General features: G+C 40.8%; 1 protein-coding gene across 6 annotated transcripts in view; it reads left to right on the forward strand.

Annotated features, from left to right (window-relative positions):
• shroom2a (shroom family member 2a) overlaps positions 1–20,290 on the forward strand; it is a 126,258-nt gene that overhangs the window by 75,820 nt on the left and 30,148 nt on the right. For 2 of the 6 annotated variants that reach the window (XM_034180582.1, XM_034180584.1), the window contains exon 1: positions 16,384–16,858. The exons of 2 other annotated variants lie outside the window; for them this stretch is intronic. Coding sequence is in view for 1 of the 4 variants with exons in the window: in XM_034180585.1 (XP_034036476.1) it covers positions 5,966–5,985 (20 nt within the window). In the remaining 3 variants the exon portion in view is untranslated. Of the gene's footprint in view, positions 1–5,956; positions 5,986–16,382; positions 16,859–20,290 lie in introns of those variants that run through there. 2 more of the 6 variants (XM_034180585.1, XM_034180583.1) reach the window with 2 other exon arrangements.

A 20,290-nucleotide genomic window follows, 5' to 3' on the forward strand; every position in this document is an offset into this window, starting at 1 on the left:
AATGATTAAACTCAAAAGTGGTTGCATGGATGACTTCATTCCCTTGATTACCTGCAACCTGGACGGGTTTGGAAAGGAGGAACAAACTGACATTGTGATTGTTAGTTCGTTGTACCTCTGGTGGTAAAGTTTAACTGCTGGTAGCAACTGTTTAGATCTACCACACATTTCACCAGAATTAGTAGATTTTGTCAGAAATCAGCCCACATGAATTATTGGTGTTGTCAGTACTCATATCTTGTTCAAACTGATGAATCATTTGTCAGTCGAAACATCTTACGAAAGGCCTCATTGTGGCTGAAACACTGGTGTCATTGTCTCCCTTGGTGTCAGGATTTCTTTTGGTATGTATCATACATAACGTAATCTCTTAACAAATCCTACACACATGAGGAAGTTTACTCACAATTTATGGCTCCACAAGGATGTGACTGAGTTTCATTATGCATTTTACTCTCAATAGACCTTTTGTTCAAGAGTTTTGAAAGCAAGACGACGTTTGTGCCTGGAACTGTCTCTGTTCAATTACTACATGTGTGCTTTATAACTGTAATGTCAACATATGCACAAGTATGTCTCCAATGTCATTTCTTCTTTTCTCATTCAACTACGTTTAATAAAAAAGGCTCGACAAACTGCTTTGAGATTTTGCAAGTGTAACTTAAAAGTTATTTCAATGTGGATACTTCATGTTTGTTTATATTATGAATCCACACCCACACACACAGGTATTGGCCTTGAAATATTGACTATTCTTTGCAGACATAATGTTGCACAGTTGAGTGAGGATCAGGAAGCTGTTCGAACCTGCTCCTCTCTATAGGTGTGGTCTCTTTACACACGCACAGCAGGACAGGAGGCACTTCTTTTCCCACGTCACTCTATTTTGCAAGTAATGACTAATGTGAAATTGCCACTTGTGACATCATTTGGAAGAGGGGAGTAAGTTGAAGGGAAGTGATGTGTGACATGTCATGTAGTATTGGAGTGGTTATTGTGGGAAAGTATTGTATAGTGTCACAGAATCCTAAACAAAGCTATGCATCTTTCAAAAAAAAAAAAATAATAATAATTAAGAGACATAGTAGTTTATGCAGAGGCATAATTGTTGTTATGTCTGTGCTCAGCATTGGTATGTCAAATCAAAGAATGCTGAAGTATTTGAAAGTACTTTGTTTATCTGGCTGTGTGAGCTGTTATATTGACACTAGCTTGTTGCCCGTGGGGATACATGGGCTCAAGAGTGGGTAATGTTTTATGAGATAGGTAGCTGACATTTTTCAAGGGTGGTAATAAATTAACCAAAGGTTCTATAATGAGTTGGAATGGTGTGGGGAGTCCAGAATGTTCTTGGAACCTTAGACCTCAACACTTTTTAGAAGACGAATTCAGCCCTTTTATTTCCTATTAATTGTATAGTTTTGTTAATATTAATTTACTGTCTTAATGTATTTATAAATTGTTTAGGTCCTTGTTATTACATACACACTATTATTATTAATATGTATATGTCACAGACATGAACGAGCGAAGCTCTTCAACATCTCACCTTGTCATTTAGGTCCTTCAGACTTTTTTTGAGCAAATGCTTCAGTGGAGTATTAGCATGGCTAAAATCTTTCAGCTTCCAGACCCCCCTAATTACAGCCCTCTTAATCCCCTTGCCACTTGAAGCATTTTTTTTATGTAGATGTAAATTAATATTCAAGGTTTTCAGCTAGTTGACAGTAGGGCTGTACAATATGGGCTGATGATCTTATCTTAGTATTGTCATATCAATATGATATACGGTATGACTATGATTTCATACCAAGTGTCGCAACAGTGAAAATTAAACATTCTTAAACAAAACACGACTAATACCACACTTATTTTGCACTAATCACAAGGTTAGGATACAGTGCCCTCCAAAAGTATTGGAACACTTGGTATTTCACACATTTTAATTTGTTTATGCCATTTCAAATACAAGAAATACAAAAAACATAATCATATTCCACCTGTTTCTTGATGATACTAATAGAACCTCAATGAGCGAGCTCAGTAAACTGCACTCGTCCTCAGCAGAGGAGACCCCAACCAGTGACGTCAACTGGAAATGTCCTCCACTGACTTCAGCCAATGGCGATTTACTTGTCAATTTAGCGGAAAATTTGATTAAAATAATATTATCTACACTGCGCTCAAACATTCTGCGAGTGTATGATTAACATTTAATTTTTACCAAGGAATGCACAAACAAATTCTCAAAAAGCGTTTCTGTTCCCCTTTAATATCACTAGAGAGACATGTTGGAGAAATGCCGCATTTAACAACCTGGACCTCATTTCTGGCATAAAATACAGCCGTTTACTCACCAATATAACTTTGGTGTCATTTTTAGTCCATGGTTCAGACGACATGTTCAGATCAAATCAAATTCTTCTTCTACTAAGGTAGAAGAACATTGCACATTATCAATGTCCATTTTTCATTGTTGTTAGCTAATGTCTGTAGTTTCTCCAAAAATATTAGTCCTATCAACATTTCGTTTTGGTGGCGTTCATCCTTGACCCAATGTCAATAATCCCTTCAGCACATCTGCAGAGCTTTGATTCAGACAATCTTCTGTGAATTTAATTATTTTTATTGTGACTTGCTTTGATTAGATCACTTCTTCTTCTTCTTCTCCTTCCCGTCTTTTTTCTTCTTCTTTTTATTATTCATTTATTTATTTAATTATCTTACCAGCTATCAACCAACTGCTGCAAGACATTATAAACTCCCGCTGCTATCTGCTTGAAGTTGGCAGTTAAAGCTTTCACTACAAGGTGTCAGATGTCAGAATCTGACATCTACTCCACATATTTGACTTAAATTGGCATAATCAAACATTGCCCACCACCTCCTGTCTCCTGGTATATATTTTTGCATTACAGACTTCTTTTTTTCATGAAATGCTCTGTCAGTGTTCATATCTGTTTGATCCATTGGTGCTATTAAACTTGTTCTCACTCATTTCTGTTTTCACAAAAGACATTTACATTGCTAAGGCAAGTGGTCATTTAAAATAAAAATGTATACAACTTTGTGATTCTTTGTGATGTGTGCGACTGTTTGTCTGACAGCTACTTATGTCAGCCGCTGTGCAACGCATGAATGTGGGCAGTCATTTGGCCTGGCCTTATTTTGTGTGGACATGGTTTACTAGGATGTCTGGAGTTGCACTTTGAAGAAAAAAGTGAGTGCACATGCTCCCTGAGATCAGTCAGTGATGACTGAGGGGATTCTGGCAATAATATGCATATTAAAGTGTAGGTAGACACCAAAAAATGTGCACAGATAATCACTAAAATGATGAAATGTTGATATTTTAAAAAATCCTGGACAATAAAAGTTGGTAAGTGCGCGGGTGAAGGAATAAACAACAGCTGTCTGAAGCCTACGCTCTATTTCAGCCCTCAGCAATGGCCATATTGTTGCTATGTCATCACCAGAACAGGACCTGCTGATTCCAGCCCAAATCAATTGCAAACATGGCGGAGGTCGAGCTGTTTTGGACTCTTTTTTTAGCCCAGTCTAAAGGAGTTTCTGAAGAAATTGTGGGGACACAGCCTTATGAGTTTGAGCCTTATTTACGAGGTCTGTTACAAAAGTGTCCGACCTTATTATTTTTTTCAAAAACCATATGGATTTGAATCACGTGTGATTGCGTCAGCCAAGCTTGAACCCTCGTGCGCATGCGTGAGTTTTTTTCATGCCTGTCGGTTGCTTCATTCGCCTGTGAGCAGGCTTTGAGTGAGGTGTGGTCTACCCCTCTCGTCTATTTTTTATTGCGAATAAATGTCTGAACGATTTGGATCTTTGCTGCATCAATTTTTTTCCAGAAACTGTAAGAGACCTCCAGGTGGACACCGTTCGAAAATTAATATGGGTTTTGGGGACGATTTTTATGGGGATTAAACAGATTAAAGGGTGTTACTGCCCCTTTAAGGACGGCCCACAACTGCTGAGAGCGCAGCGCCGATGGACAGGCTGACACCCCGCACAAACAACCAGATCATTTCCAATGTGAAAGCTTTGTTGATCCGGGACCTTGTCTGACTTTCACAAAAAGGCAGAAGATGTGGACGTCAGCACTTTTTCCGGCACATTCCACCGTTACAGTTTTTTTTTTTTCATGGAAAAAGAAGCCAAGGGACGCGCCACGGAGCCGCTTTTGACGCGGCACAAAACCACCTCGGTGTTGGTCTCTCAGGACGGCTTTCAGACGGATTCCGGTTGCTTTTCAGTCATGTGAATATCCGAGAAATTGAGCTTGAGCTGGACAAGCCCCAACATGTCCCGTGAGGCTTCATCACGGCGTTTCTTTGCGCCGATGCGGCTGCACCACGGCGTGCCGAACTCCTCCGCAAGTCTGTCTTAATGTGCCAGAAAGGCTCTTTCTTCTCATGAATCTGAAACACCAGGACGGTCCTCCGTTAAAATCGTCAATATTCATTTCGCGGGCGATTGATTTGGCTTTCAGCCGGATTTGCACAGTGGATACACCTCAGCCACCTGCTCTCTGAGTGTTAACCCAGTCCTCAAGAACATTTTCAAGTTTAGGCCACCTGCTTTTATGTCCTCTGAAAGTCTTTCTAGTCTTTTGGCATTGAATGAGTTCTTCCCGCTGCCGTCTCCAGCACCGAACCATGGGTTCATTCACGCCAAGCTTACGTGCAGCAGCTCTATTTCCTTCCTTTACTGCCAGATCAATGGCCTTCAACTTAAATGCGGCATCATATGAACTTCGTGTGGTTTCCATGATGAGGGAGTGTGGGTTTGGAAAAAAACCTTTGTCGTGCCTGCTGCTTGCATGTGCTAAATGAAAATTAGCGCTTTCTTCTTTGATTTCCAACTTTGACTTCCCACCTCTCATTTTTTTTTACTTTCTGCTAAAGCGCCACCTGGCTGGTGAAGAAAAAACACAGAAAAGCCGCAACTCAATATAAGACGCATGTTTCAAAGTGTGGGAAAAAAGTAGCGGCTTATAGTCCGGAAAATACGGTATTATTATTGCTTATCCTTGCATACGCTGTTTGATGAACATTTTCCTCTACTTGCACCCATCTTGTGTGTTTTTAAGAGCTAACGTAATGTGAATTTCTCCTCTGAGATCAATAAAGTTTATCTTATCTTAACTACCAATAATCCAAGCCTGGAAAAAAAAAAATTCTAGGGGAAGCACTGGACTGATTGTCAGACCAAGCATTGTGGTTATTAGTTGAAAATGCTTTTCATAGTCATGCCAGTATAACCTCATTTCCTGACACTCACTACAGAATGAATTTTTAATCTTCACAGCATGAAGTTGTTGCAGCATTCTGTTTCCCCCTTCTGGTATTGTGATAGAATTACCACAGTTAGTAGTATGCTCCATACCTTTGCTTTAGAATAAACATTTTGCTGTCGCAAACAGCTCCACTCTTTGTGATTTAGCACTTGATTTCATGTAGTATCTTTAATGTTGATTACAGTGTCCAGTATAATGATGTATGTAGCTATATGGTTGTCTTAAATAAATCCTGCATCAAGATTTGGCGCGCAATCCAATTATATGTGGAAAAGCTCACTGGCTCAGCTTACAATATAAAGGGGTAGCAGTAGAAAGGCTTACATTTACTAACCTTTGGTTTTCTTAATAATCCTGCGTTGTATGTTTGGCATGCAGTACTAAATTCTTGTCAGAAGTGCATTTCTTAGAAAAGGGTTGGACTTGAGTTCAGGAAATCATAGTTTGTATATTTTACTGGTGCTTACACTTAACTGCACTCCTCTTTTTCTTTTTTGGTTTGTTCCACTGCCAAGGTGAGTGGACACTTGGTCATTAAAGCAGCTTTCCCTGGTCTTACAGATAAGATTTTCATTGTTGTGTATTTTAATGTAGTCTGCGTTAAAATGCATTTTATTCCTACAACCACAATGTGATTTGAGGAAGCATGAAATGTTGATGTACAGTTTGAGGTATGTATGGAAATCTAGAACATGATTTACATAAAATTTTAATGTTTGCTTTTGTTTTTTGTAGTTTTTATTTATATCAAAACATTGTTGTCTTTGCATCTACACAGCATATAATGCCTGTAGCCAAGGTGTCAAAATGATACACCATGTGTAAATGTTATTACCAGTTTAGTGCAGCATTTGTAATGATTTCAGTATTTATTAGTGTTCACCTCAGATCTTCAGTAAAATGAAAGTTTTTCCCTCTAATCTTGTCTGAGCACAAGGAAGTCCTCAGCATCACATACTAGACATTAGGAGAATTTATGGAGAAGATTGTACAAAGGGAACCATGGGTAGACAGTGTCATGATAATACAATAACATGCTGTTGTCGTGCGGTATGCATTTTGTGAGTCCCTCCGTCCATGCCCAGTCACCCACAATGACAGATATTCGCCCACGTCTAAATCGGGCGAATGTCTGTCATTGTGGGTGACTGGGCATGGACAGAGGGACTCACAAAATGCATACCTCACGACAGCAGCATGTTATTTGCATTATTATCACTTACTGAGATATGCAATACGTGGAATCACATTAACAATATTTAATGTCATTTCAAAACGCACGACACCCAGCAAAAGTGTACATAAAAAGTTGGCTCACTTTAACTTTTGTCGTGTCGGCTGGCGCGCGCTGCTCTCCAAATTCGCCAGTGCTTTCTTTGTCAAGTTGGCTGCTTTGGCTGTTCATTGTCGTACTATCATGATAAAATCATCCAGAATATCCATATTGGGACCAACACACACTTCTCGCCTTTTCATTTTTTCCTCTGCTGACAGTTCTTGGGCTGCGTGCTATGACATCATTTGTTTACTCACAGTGGGCGGGTATGCTGATACTCGTTTGCTACTGTGGGCGGGTATAGCCAGGTAGCGTCAACGTAAATCTACGCTACCGGCCTAGCAATGCCTCCGTAAAGTGATAATAATGATCAATACCAACAGCTAACAGCATAACACAGCCGCACAGTGTTAACAACATTGTTATAGATTGTACATTATGTGGTTTGTTAATTGCTGCAGTCCAGTGCCTCCATATAAGGGAGGACACTTGATCCCTGGTCTTTTTATTGTTGCTGTTGTACTTGCTCACTTCACTTGTGATAGGACAGACAACAGCCAGGCTTGACTGTATGAACAGGGTTGCTGGCAAATTGGGGCAGCATGGTGGCGCACACATGTAGGGCACTTACCTCCCAACCAGAGGCAAATGTGCTGGGCAACCTGCTTCAAGGCCACTCATATCCTGTTCTCCTTGTGTACATTTTAAATTGTGTCATGAAGGGCATCTGGTCTAAAACTTGTATCAATCAAGTTTTGACATCAGGCAAAATAGGAGAAGCTAAAGAAACTGGCAGGTTCCTGGCAAGTTTAAAGGACGCGCCATTCAACAACACAACATCAAAGTATTTGTGATTGTAAGTCTATCTGTGCACATGTGGTCATGATTGGTGGTTGCTGACACATTTTATTGCTAATTAAACATTTTGCTCTGCCAGTCAGCAGGTGCATTTCCAGAAAATGTTTTTGCATTTGTCGGCGGACAAATGCAGAAACCGCAAAATAGCAAACAGACAGTGAAACGACTGCTGCAACATCCGATCAGGAAACTACTGATGGTTCAGTGCTCTGTACAGAGTAGGCAACACACTTCATTCCAAAAGTCTTCTAATTTTTTGTGACTCTGTCAGATTTCGGATCCTGATGTGTGCCGAGTCTGCTGTCTGTGGAGCAGGACGCTATTTTAATGTTGTTTTAACTGCCACCGTGAATGCGCAGTTAGTAACTCTCCATGATGCTCTTTCCAACCAGGCTGTGTGTATACGAGATCTGTCCAAAAAGTAACGGACCTTTTTATTTTTTTCAAAAACTATATGGATTTGAATCACGTGTGATTGCATTAGCCAAGCTTGAACCTTCGTGCGCATGCGTGAGTTTTTCCACGCCTGTCGGTTGCGTCATTCGCCTGTGGGCAGGCTTTGAGTGAGCACTGGTCCACCTCTCCCATCGGATTTCTTTTGTCTGAGAACTTGCTGAGAGACTGCCGCTTTGCTCCATGAAATTTTTTTCAGAAACTGTTAGAGACAGGCAGTTGGAAACCATTCGATAGATTCAGTTGGATATCGGTGAATATTCTGTCGGTGTCACATGGATTATGGACTTTTAAAACCTTTTTAAAAACGGCCCACAGCGGCGGAGGGCGTGCAGCGCGCCGAGCGGCCATTCGACAGCCTGGATCGACCAGATCATTTCTAAAATGAACGCTGTGTTGATCCGGGACATCATGTGACTACCACAGAAATGGCAAGAGAGCTGGACATAGCACTTTTGCGGCACATTCCACTGTTACAGGAGATTTTGTAATGAAAGACGTGCAGAGGATTTCGCGCGTTGGCACGAAGCAGCTTAGGACGCGCAGCAAAAAAAAAACCACCTCCGTGTTGGAAACCATTCAGAAGATTCAGACGGCTTTCAATGGCTTTCAGTCGAGTGAGTATCCGAGAAATTGTGTAACAGCTGGACATGCCCCAACATGTCCTGTGAGACTTCCAAGACGGAGGTGTTTTTTTGCTGCGTGTCATGAGCTGCTTCGTGCCGACGCGCGAAATCCTCCGCACGTCTTTCATTACAAAATCTCCTGTAACAGTGGAATGTGCCGCAAAAGTGCTATGTCCAGCTCTCTTGTCATTTCTGTGGTAGTCACATGATGTCCCGGATCAACACAGCGTTCAGTTTAGAAATGATCTGGTCGATCCAGCCTGTCGAATGGCCGCTCGGCGCGCCCTCCACCGCTGTGGGCCGTCTTTAAAAAGGTTTTAACAGTCCATAATACGCGTGACGCTGACAGAATCTTCACCGATATCCAACTGAATCTATCGAATGGTTTCCAACTCCCTGTCTCTAACAGTTTCTGAAAAAAATTTCATGGAGCAAAGCGGCAGTCTCTCAGCAAGTTCTCAGACAAAAGAAATCCGACGGGAGGGGTGGACCAGTGCTCACTCAAAGCCTGCCCACAGGCGAATGACGCAACCGACAGGCGTGGAAAAACTCACGCATGTGCACGAAGGTTCAAGCTTGGCTAATGTAATCACACGTGATTCAAATCCATATAGTTTTTGAAAAAAATAAAAAGGTACGATACTGTTTGGACAGACCTCGTATGTATCTGAAACTCTGCTACGACGTTGTTTACATGCTGCCTAAAAATGCAGCTGTATTTCTTAAATTGGAAAAAGTCCGGAATGCATTATTTTCAGGAGATAATGGATGTTCTGACTAATGTGCAAGAATCATGAGAGAACTTTCTGATGGATTGACAGCGTATGAAACTACATTGTGAGTGACTGGAATTAAAAATGATGATCTGCCTTTCCCTTTGGGAGACACGAGCTGCCCTGAGAGCATGCCAAAATTGAGGAGGTGATTGGAGATAGACAGAAGGTCTGGAAGTGGCCGAGGTAGTCCAGCAGCAGTGGCTTATGGTCAGACTGGACACAGCTGTCTGCACCAGCTGGGATTATCTTTTTTTTTCTTTTTTTTTTTTTAAATCGGGACCACAATGTGAGAGTGTCTCATGCTGGCAGCCATGAGCCACATGCACACATGGTCAGCCAGTATGCACAGTGGTGGGCTTCAGCACAGTAGAACTGAAGAGAACATCTGTCCACAGAGTCCTTCTGTCCTTAAATCATTCTAAAATCAGTTTTAAGCAGAAACGAGACGAAATTTCGTGACGCTTTGAAATGTCCGACGCGCAGTGAACACATCAGCTAACAGCTTGTTTAGCCACAGCGCTCTGATCGATTCCACTCCACATTCCACTGCCTTTTATGATGAAATAATGCTGAATTTATGTGGAAATAATTGTTGTACTCAAGCTTCAGATATTTGTCTCTGAGATAGATGATGACTGGTGTGCAGTTTGAAGCAGAAACGAGGTGTTAATCTGTGAACTGCGTCATCGGGGGGACCCATTTTTAGGGGGACCGTTAGGTTTGTGACACCGGTAGACTTTGTTATTATTATTATTCTATTTCATTTTACTTAGAGTGTCGGATTTTGGATACAAATGTCTACGGAGTCCACTGTCTGTACCAGAGCAGGACATCATTTCAACCCCACTATAGCTACCACCGTGAACTTGCACGCGGAACTGTCCGCTGTTGCTGCCTGATCACACAGATGTATTTCTTAGACTTTTCACAGTTACTGCATCAAGGACACTATGGAGCGTGCACAAATTGTGCCTCTGGCAGACTGTTTTTAACAGGCTGTGTTCATGACTAATGGATGTCCATGTGCAGTAAATCTTCTCACAGTGGAGAGTGGCTGCTGCTTTTACCATGACTGCATCGAAATTTATACAGTTATCACTTTCAAAATGACTCAGAGTGGCTCCGTTCTTAATGTTAGTAGCAGTTTTCTCAATTCCATTCAACAGTGCGCTGAGATGTTTGCTCAGAGTGGCATAAACACTGTCGGAAACACTCGGAATACTTTGTTTTCGGCAGTCTCTGTGGCTGTTTGTTTTGATTGGAGTATGCTTTCAGACTGTTAACAGCAGTACACAAATTAATACACGTATATCATACTGGGTAAAATCTGTGTTCTTATGATTTCTGTGCAACATGTTGTACCCTGGGACATTGTCTCACTTGAGTGTGAACTGCAATAGTGGATATTGTTCAAGGCCCAGGATGTCAAGCACAGTGATGGTCAGATTGTAAACCTGAGACAAAAGATTTCCAGGTGTTTTTGGGGGTCAGTACAGGTAGTCAGTGACTTGACAGCTGGTATGCCATTTAGCTCAGGAATGTGCTGGTCATTACATGCTTCTTACGGTTCACCTCTCTCACCCCAACATGACTGGTTTGATTGTAAGGTTTAGTGAAGAAGGCCTTTGTGAGACTGGGGCCAAATGGATTCCAAAATGTCATGTAAGTGTCGGTTGGGTTTTTTCCTCCTATAAGATTGTTCATAGTTTGTTTCTTGTTTTGTTTGGTTTTTAGTTGTAGTTTGCCATGCTTTGCCAGCTGTTCTCTTCTTTTTATTCTTTGATTCCTACTTCTACAGTTGTGTTCAAAATAATAGTGTGTTTAAAAAAGTGAGTAAAGCTCAAAATCCTTATAATGGCTTTATTTCTATACATGCAAATGCATTGGGAACACTGCACATTCTATTCCAAATCAAAACACAAAGAAAAATTTGTCAAATTTGGTATTATTTTACAGAAAGTGACAAAAAAATGAGTATTAGGCGGTTCAAAAAAATAGCAGTGTTTGCATTTTTCTTTACAAACTGTATACATTGAAGAATGCTTTAAGATTTACCTTTCCTGTGAATCACTGAACTACTATTTAGTTGTATAACCACTGTTTCTGAGAACTGTTTCACATCTGTGTTCCATGGAGTCGACCAACTTCTGGCTCTTGTGAACAGGTATTCCAGCCCAGGACAATTGGACTACATTCCACAGTTACTCTACATTTCTTGACTTTGCTTCAGAAACAGCATTGTTGATGTCAGCCCACAGGTTTTCTATTGGATTAAGATCAGCATTGGGCTGGCATCTGCATAGCATTAATCTTGTTGGTTTGGAACCAAAGTGCTGCTAGTGTGTTTGGGGTCGTCTTGTTGGAACGGCCATTTCAAGGGCATTTCCTCTTCGGCATTTGTCAACGTGACCTCGCATATTTTTGATGCAGCCTGTTCAAACTGATCCATGATCCCTGGTATGTGATAAACAGGCCTGACATCATAATATGAGAAGCATCCCCATATTATGATGCTTCACTGTCTTCACACTGTACTGTGGCTTGAATTCGGTTCTTGGCGGTCATCTTAACAAATTGTCTGCGGCCCCTAGACCCAAAAGGAACAATCTTGTTTTCATCAGTCCACAAATGTTGTGCCATTTCTCTTTAGTCCAGTCATTGTGCTCTTTGGCAAATTGTAACCTCATCAACACATCATCTTTTCAACACTGGGACTTTGCGGGGGGCTTCTTGCCCATAGCTTGGTTTCACATAGGCATCTTCTAATTGTTACAGTACTCACAGGTAACTTTAGACCTTCTTTGATCACCCGGGAGCTGATCATTGAGTGTTTTGCATTCTGGTTATTCTTTAGATTGGTGGTGTTCCACTTTCTTCCACATCTTTCTGGTTTTGATTGCCATTTTAAAGCATTTGAGATCATTTTAGCTGAACAGCCTATCATTTTCTGCACTTCTTTACATGTTTTCCCATCTTCAATCAATTTTTTAATCAAAGTACGTTGTTTTTCTGAATGTCTCGAACGACCCATTTTACTTGGATGCTCAGAGAAAAATGCACTACAGCCAGCATGTGCTGCCTTCATCCTTTGTGCTGCCTTTGCTTGAAATGTGTATTGTTGTACATGTAATTTTTGTTGTTGTTGTTTGTTTTGTTTTGTTTTTTCTCCTTTCACAGAAAGAAAAATGCCAACTGCTGTTGTTTTTGAACAGGCTAATATTCCTTTTTCTAAACTTTCTGTAAAGTAATAACAAATTTGGTTCAGTTTTTCTTTGTTTTGATTTGGAATAGAATGTACAGTGTTCCAAATGCATTTGTGTGCATGGAAATAGAAGCTATTATCAGGATTTTGAGCTTTACTCACTTTTGTAAACATGCAGCTATTATTTTGAACACAACTGTATGTGTAACAACAGCTAATTAAATAGGGTGATGATATTGTGAATGTTTACGTCCAATCACAAAACTTAAAAATTTTTGTCCTGGCTTGTTCCTGTTTTGAGATCAGTAGAATCTCAGGTCCAGCTCCACCTTCTTCAGTTCATAATAACAAATTATAGTTTTTAGTAGGACCTTTTTTCTTTTTTTACTTTTTCTGCCATCACCAGTAAAATAAGTGTCATTATTGTCTAATGGCTTATACCGATCTGGATGGATAATTCATTTTTGTCTTCCTGCATTTTAAGTTGGAGAACTGATTGGAGGTCAAAGGTTAGCAAGCCATAATTGCTCTTGTGTGAAACTGCAAAGAAAATGTTACTTTCCAATGCTTTACTGCTAAATTCTAGTATGGGTTGGAGGCATGATTTATTTCTTTTTTTCTCACACCTCACAAAGGACACTAATGATGTTATTTCATTCCTATCAGCTCAAGTTTGCAAGCATTTTTTTTTTTTTTTTTTTTTTTTTTTTTTTTTACACACATACAACTCATCTGAAAAGTATTCATAGCATTTCACTTTTTCCACATCTTATGTTACAGCTTTATTACATAATGGATGAAATTCATTTTTTTCCTAAAGATTCTAGACACAGTACCCCATAATGAGTATGTGAAAAGGGCTGGGTTTTGTTTTTTTTGTTTTTTTGTTTGTTTGTTTTTTAGGATTGTTTATTTTTTGAGATTTTTGCAAATTTGTTAAAACTAAAAAACAAAGGAATTACATGTACATAAGTATTCACATCCTTTGCTCAATACTTTGTTGATGCACGTTTGGCAGCAATTACAGCCTCAAGTGTTCTTGAATATGATATCACAAGCTTGACACACCTGTCTTTGGGCAGTTTTACCCATTCCTCTTTGCAGCACCTCTGAAGCCCCATCAGGTTGGATGGAGATAGTCAATCCTGACTAGTCTCCCAGTTCCTGCAGTTGAAAAACATCTCCACAGCGTGATACTCCCACCGCCATGCTTCACTTTGGGGATGTTGCCTGATTTCCTTGAAACATGATGCCTAGCATTCAGTCTTTGTCTCATCACACCAGAGAATTTTGTTTCTCTTGGCCTGAGAGTCCTTCAGGTGCTTTTTGGCAAACTCCAGGTGGGCTGCCATGTGCTTTTTACTAAGGATTGGCTTCTGTCTACCATACAGGCCTGATTGGTGGATTGCTGCAGAGATGGCTGTCCTTCTAGAAGGTTCTTCTCTCTCCACAGAGGAATGCTGGAGCTCTGATAGAGTGACCATCAGGTTCTTGGTTACCTCCCTGACTAAGGCTCTTCTCTCCTGATTGCCCAGTTTAGACGGGTGGCCAGCTCTATGAAGAGCCCCGGTGGGTCCGAAATTCTTCCATTTACAGATGATGGAGAGCACTGTGGTCATTGTGACCTTCAAAGCAGCAGAAATGTTTCTGTACCTTTCCCCAGATTTGTCCCTCAAGACAACCCTGTCTTGGAGGTCTACAGACAGTTTATTTGACTTCATGCTTGGTTTGTGCTCTGACTGTGGGACCTTATATGTAGACAGGTGTGTGTCTTTCCATATCATGTCCAATCAATTGAATTTACCCCAGGTAGACTCCAGTTAAGCTGTAGAAACATCTCAAGGATGATTAGTGGAAATAGGATGCACCTGAACTCAGTTTTGAGCTTCATGGCAAAGGCTGTGAATACTTATGTACATGTGATTTCTTAGTTATTTTTATTTTTAATACATTTGCAAAAATCCTAAAACTTTTTTCACATTGTCATTATGGGATATTGTGAGTAGAATTTTTAGGGGGAAACGAATTTCATCCATTTTGAATAAGGCTGTAACATAACAAAATGTGGAAAAAGTGAAGCACTGTGAATACTTTCAGAATGCCCTGTATATACAACTTCATTACTTACTTTTAGTTTGTCCAAACTTTGTAAAAAATTGCCTTATCTTTAGTACTTTACTTGTACATGTCTCCATGTCTTATTTACTCAGTGGACCACTGATCCAACATTTAAATTGCAAGATGTCATTGATGTTCAGTGTTTTAACTGCTCTTCTTTGTGCAGTTTCAAAATGTACTTTGTGAAAACTTCAGGTCTGTGGACCCCCCAGCTTTGGTCCAGAGAACTGCAGGGCCTGAATGAAGAATCATGAATATCCTAAACTAAGCCTGACCTTTTTAGCCAAGTTTTGTGAAAGGAATTTCATTAGTGAAACAGTCTTAAGCCTCGGTCCCACCGAATAATGAAGGCTGAAGAAGGAGCCACGCATGGGTGTGGAGTGATTATTCAAAGAATGACCGACGTTTTCATCTAACACGTATCCACTACTAAGGTGCCTCTCTGTACCCCGCACGTGCCACGTAGAAGCCACGACCGACAGGTCATTAGAGCCTCGAATGGCTCGTATCAGCCATGCTAAGCCACGCATGAGCCACATATGAGCCACGCAGTGCTGTGTAGCGTGATGTTATCAAGCTATAAAAACATTAAAAATAGTTACCTTAAGATGTTCAAAATATATTCCACATGGAGCAGGAAAGAGAGGAAAAAAAGAAAAAGAGCGTCCAGATGAAACAGTCCTCTGTGATTCCAGAAGTGATTAGAGGTGTTTTCAGCATCCAAGGTTTGGCAGAAAATTATTACATTATTTATATAGAGCTCAGCGCACAGAGCAGGTGGAATTGTGTGCACAAGAGGAGAGCCGTTCCAAAAATAGCCTCTCAGGTCCTGCGTAACTGCCAGGCGCACGGATAATGGGCTTTTAGCAGGCTCGTAATCACCACGCAAATGCCTCTAAGCCGTCGCAGTAACTCGAACACAAACTGCGCCACGCTGTTGTTGCTAAATTTTGAACATCTTGAAATTAGCACCACGCACAGAGAGGAGCCTTGTTAACTGAAGATAATACGTCTAAGAGCCACTCTGAGCCACTATACTGCCACGATAGCTCACGAAACAAAAAAAAAACAGGGTGCGTGGCTCCTTCTTCACTTGGTGGGACCGAGGCTTTACAATGCTTTAAGAAAAAGTTTTCATTTCTTGTAGCCACAATAGTGGCAAAGCAACCTTTTAAATACTTATTTCTGTGTCGTTCTATGTTTCTACTCTGCTTTGGTAGCTTGGCAATCTGAGCTGCTTGGTGCCATTTCTATGCAGAAAAGCTGAAAAATCTTTACTCCGTTCTGTAATGGTTTTCCATTGCAATTATGTGAACAGTTGTGGCATTTCGAAGTGCAACAGTTTACCATTTTGATGAATTCTCAAAAAAAAAAAAAATCTAAAATTTAACTCACCCAATAGTGATATTTACCTCCAGTAGTACAATGTACAATTTGTGTAAACAAAAGGCCCACAATGCATTGCGTTGCTGATGTAACGATGCTGTTCTCTGAGTTAAGTTGTGTTATTTAATCTAAAACCAGAAAGTTTAGAAGATGTTTTGAGCAAAGTGAAGCTAATAACACAATTTTTTTCTACTATTCATAGAACTCAGCTTTCTCAATATACTGATTTGATGTAACCAGCAAACAAAATGTCATTATATGCAGATGATCTTTCCTGTGTGTTGTTGGTGTCTTTGCTGAGGATCACAATCCTTGTTACTTGAGGCTTTTAGGAGACTGGGTGTCCTTGTACCGTAGGGATCAGCCTGCTGTAGTAAGAGAAGTAGAGGAGAGTCCGGCATGTTGGCCTGTCATTAACATATTAGTTCTTGAGCCATTCTAGCCAATGAGATGAGGCAAGGCAAGCAATACTCCACAGGGACTGGCTGTGACAATAGCCCTCCTCCTTCTCTATAGGCTCTTCCACCCCCTTGCAGTGTAGAAAGCCCCCGGTAATCCTGAAGGACCCTCAAAACACACTGTGCCAGCAGAATTTAGTTTTAGGAAGCCTGGGTGGCTGTTGTGTTTGAATAGTGAGTGTTGTTGGGGTATCTGAATAGTGAAGTTGTGCGATGATGCTCGTGGCTCAGAGGCCTATGTGCCTTTATTTTGACCCGTCTTTGAAGTGTCTCTGGAATGTGCCGCCTGACGTGGTCTCACTGTGTTGCTCAAACTGAGCTACGCTGATTTTTTGTGGCACTTGGCTTCGCACATCTGTGGCCACTTTGGTTTCTGTCATGCAGATGTTTGGTGAGTTAGAAATTCCTTAATTTTTTCCCCTTTTTTTCCTTATATTTTTGTTCTTTGAAGGGTATCATGGTTAAATGTTTTGCCTTGTAAGTTCATATGAATGAGTTGTAGATGTTTAACATATTGGGACTTTAGTTGCTGAGTGTTATGACCCTAATGCTGTTGTTGTTTTCATTGTTTATGTTATTCAATATGAGGTCATGCATCATTTAGGCTAAGCCATGATCAGCAAGATTTAGCATTATTAAACCAAATGCTAACTAATCTTTGAGAGAATAGGCTTATCTGAGGCTGTCTCTTTAGCACATGAAAATTAAGTTATTATTAATGAACAGATCATAAGTTTGTATCTTCAAACACATTGTTTCGTTTTGGTGTCCAGATGCAAACTGTTTATTTGATTTAATTATTTTATTTTACTTTTATGTGAGCTATAGTGGATACATTTAAATTGAGCTAAGGCTACAAACTGATTCCTCTGTCTTTCCCCCTGCCCCCATCCTAGCAGAATGATTCACTTTCTAGCATATCTGTGCCGGACCAGCTGTAGTCCTGACGATAGGACTAATAAAACCAGGATAATTTGCATACCAATAGCAGGCGCCATGTGTGGCTACCTCCTATTGCCCCAGAAACACTGACTCTGAGGAGATGAGGAAGACTTGTCTTCATGTTGGCTTCTCTTTGTCCTCTAAATAGGCCCCAATTGTAATCCACAATTAATTTTGTGCAGTTGTCCCACTTTTGTGATCTTCACTAAAAAATTCTATAAATCTGTTCTGTGTTTTAATAGTATATTATTTATTTTAGTGAAAAGGCTGCAAGTTGTTGGGACCCCTGGTCATGAGATCATTAAAGGCCTTCAGACAAGGTGACTGACAGTACATGACCTTTTAACCTCATGGCTTTGGATGCCAGTCATGAACCCATTGACAATGAAAGCGATTGCAACTTTGTCCACAGTTGCTGGCTATTATAATACCATTTACCTCTGAGGTAAATGGGAATTGAGAATCAGTTAAAGTGTATCTGCAGCAGTTAATAAAATGATTGCACACCAAAACTAAAGTATAGTGTAAAACCCCTTTCACACCGGGCCCACTTCGAGTTGCACCATCATGACGACACCACATGGATGCAACCTAGTGTCGAGACGATGTAGCTCAATGCCACAACAACGCGAAGAACACAAAGGACGAAGCGAATCGGACACCAAAAATTAAACATGTTTAATTTTTTCTGCATTGAGCACAGGACGCAGAAAGGAAGAGACAGGACATGTCCACATCCAGTAAAAAGTCCAGACATCTCCAGTCCACTCACGAACAATTCATTCGCGCGCGCACATGTGAACAGTTAAAAGGAAAAAAAAACTGGCTGGCTGCAGGCAGTTCCTTGCTCTCCCCTCAAACTCTCTCATAATTGTGTTAAATAAAGGACAAAAGAGGACATACGTCCTGCTCACAGACTGATTGCCAGAGACAGGACATGTCCACATCAAGTATAACTACAGACATCTCCACATTTACTCACGGAGGCTTCATTAACACGTGTTCACGCGCGCAGCTTGCGGTCAAAAGAAGAAAGATAATCTATACCAGAAATCAGAGCGCAGACCTGCAGCCCTGCACAAGAACAAATATAAACTGGAAGAGAAATCATAGTGCACACTCTGGCTGCAGCCAGACTGCCTGCAGATCCTCCGCTGCATTCTCACCTGGTGCGCGTACCTAACACAGCCATTCCTGCATCGTCAAGATGCCACATGAAACAACTCGAAGCAGGCCCGGTGTGAAAGGGGCTTAACTTCTAGGAGCATAAGAGTCACCCAGTCAGAACATCATACATGGATCCCTGGATCAATTTAAATGCTCTATGAACCGGTTGACGGACCATTTAAAGTTGTGAAGCTGCCATTTTCACATAGTGTCTTCAAACGCTCATAGAAATTCAAAGGTCAGAGTGAGACTTGCAACATTTGTCCCATGCGCCCTATTGAGGTTTAAAATCCTGCAAAATCTTGTAAAATTTCAGAGAAGTTGCTGCTCTGCGAGATGTCATTAACACTGAGAACTGCGTTGACTCGGCCTGTTAATACTGGAGTTTAACTGTAGCACACAGACAACAGCAATAACATCACAACATAATACTCTTTGTATATTGTGCCTAAAACTCTTGTGAATATATTATCTGGTTTTTTAGACATTGTTATTGTGTTTGTCTTATGTAAACATGCGAGAAGCTCAGGTTGTCGCTTCCTGTTCATATCATTGCGGGGGAAAGTGATGTTTACTCTTTAACACCTGCTTATTACTTGCTTATATACATATATATATAAGATGTCTGAAATTCGGTTTGCATTTATGACGTTCCGCGCAGGTTAAACGTAGGCAGACACGGAATGTTTGGAATATTTGTTTTGGCAAGTGTTCAGGGTCTCATGCATGCTGCAATCTCTTATTAATGTGATGAAAGGCATAAAAAATTACATGTTTAGATTGCAGCGACTCTGGCTTTCAAGGGATTATGGGATATCTCAGTATGGTGAATACTGTAGTATTGCCTGCTTCATTAAAAATAAATAAATAACTGAGCCAACATGTGACAACACAAACAGGATTTACATGTCATTTTCCAACCTAAAATCAAAAGTTTGGAAAGCATTTGGATTCTATGAGAAGGGCAAAGAGTTAGACGCAAGTCTAACTCTTTTATATATTTATATATATTTTTTTGCCTCCTTGCTCTCGGCCGAGACGGTCGCATTTTTCTCTTCTCCCTCCCTCCTTATCTTTCCTGCTTCTGTGGCGTGTTGTCTGTGAGGCTGCCAGCTTTGCTCTTCTGGAAACAGCAAAAATGGAATTTGTTAAAGTGGTCTCTGAACGCAATTGACACTATTTTTTCTACAAGACACTCGGGAGCTGAGGACCCGACCTGTCCTGCCGGGACACATGCGATGGGTTACGTGATGGACAGTTGGAGGAAATGGAAAGTCATGTGCCTTTACACGCTGTCTGTGGAGGACATCGAAGATGTGTATATATTTGGCATGGTGGTGACCGGGTTCCTGCTGTGTGGAGCGGGCATAGTGCTGGTTTACCGGAAAATTAAGGAAGTGGAAGCGGCAATAATTGGCCCATCCAGGCTGCCCCACATGATTGATTTGATTAGAAGGGCAGTGTCAGCTCAGTCGGCGGGTGTTAACCGCGCATTGGATACCATCTCCGGTAGGATGGCTGCACTAGAAAACCGCATTGATCGTCAGTAATGACCACATCTCCTCTCCTAATTCAGATGTATTGAAAGCCACTCTGTCTCAGACTGTGGAATCTTTCAGGCGTCTGCTAATCTGGATTTTCATTCGCCTTCCCAAAACACAGCTGCACTTCAAGGCCGCTGTGATAAAAACCTCCTGGAGAAGAACAACGCTCA

Source organism: Thalassophryne amazonica, chromosome 10 (assembly GCF_902500255.1).
Source record: "Thalassophryne amazonica chromosome 10, fThaAma1.1, whole genome shotgun sequence".
NCBI classification, from domain to species: domain Eukaryota; kingdom Metazoa; phylum Chordata; class Actinopteri; order Batrachoidiformes; family Batrachoididae; genus Thalassophryne; species Thalassophryne amazonica.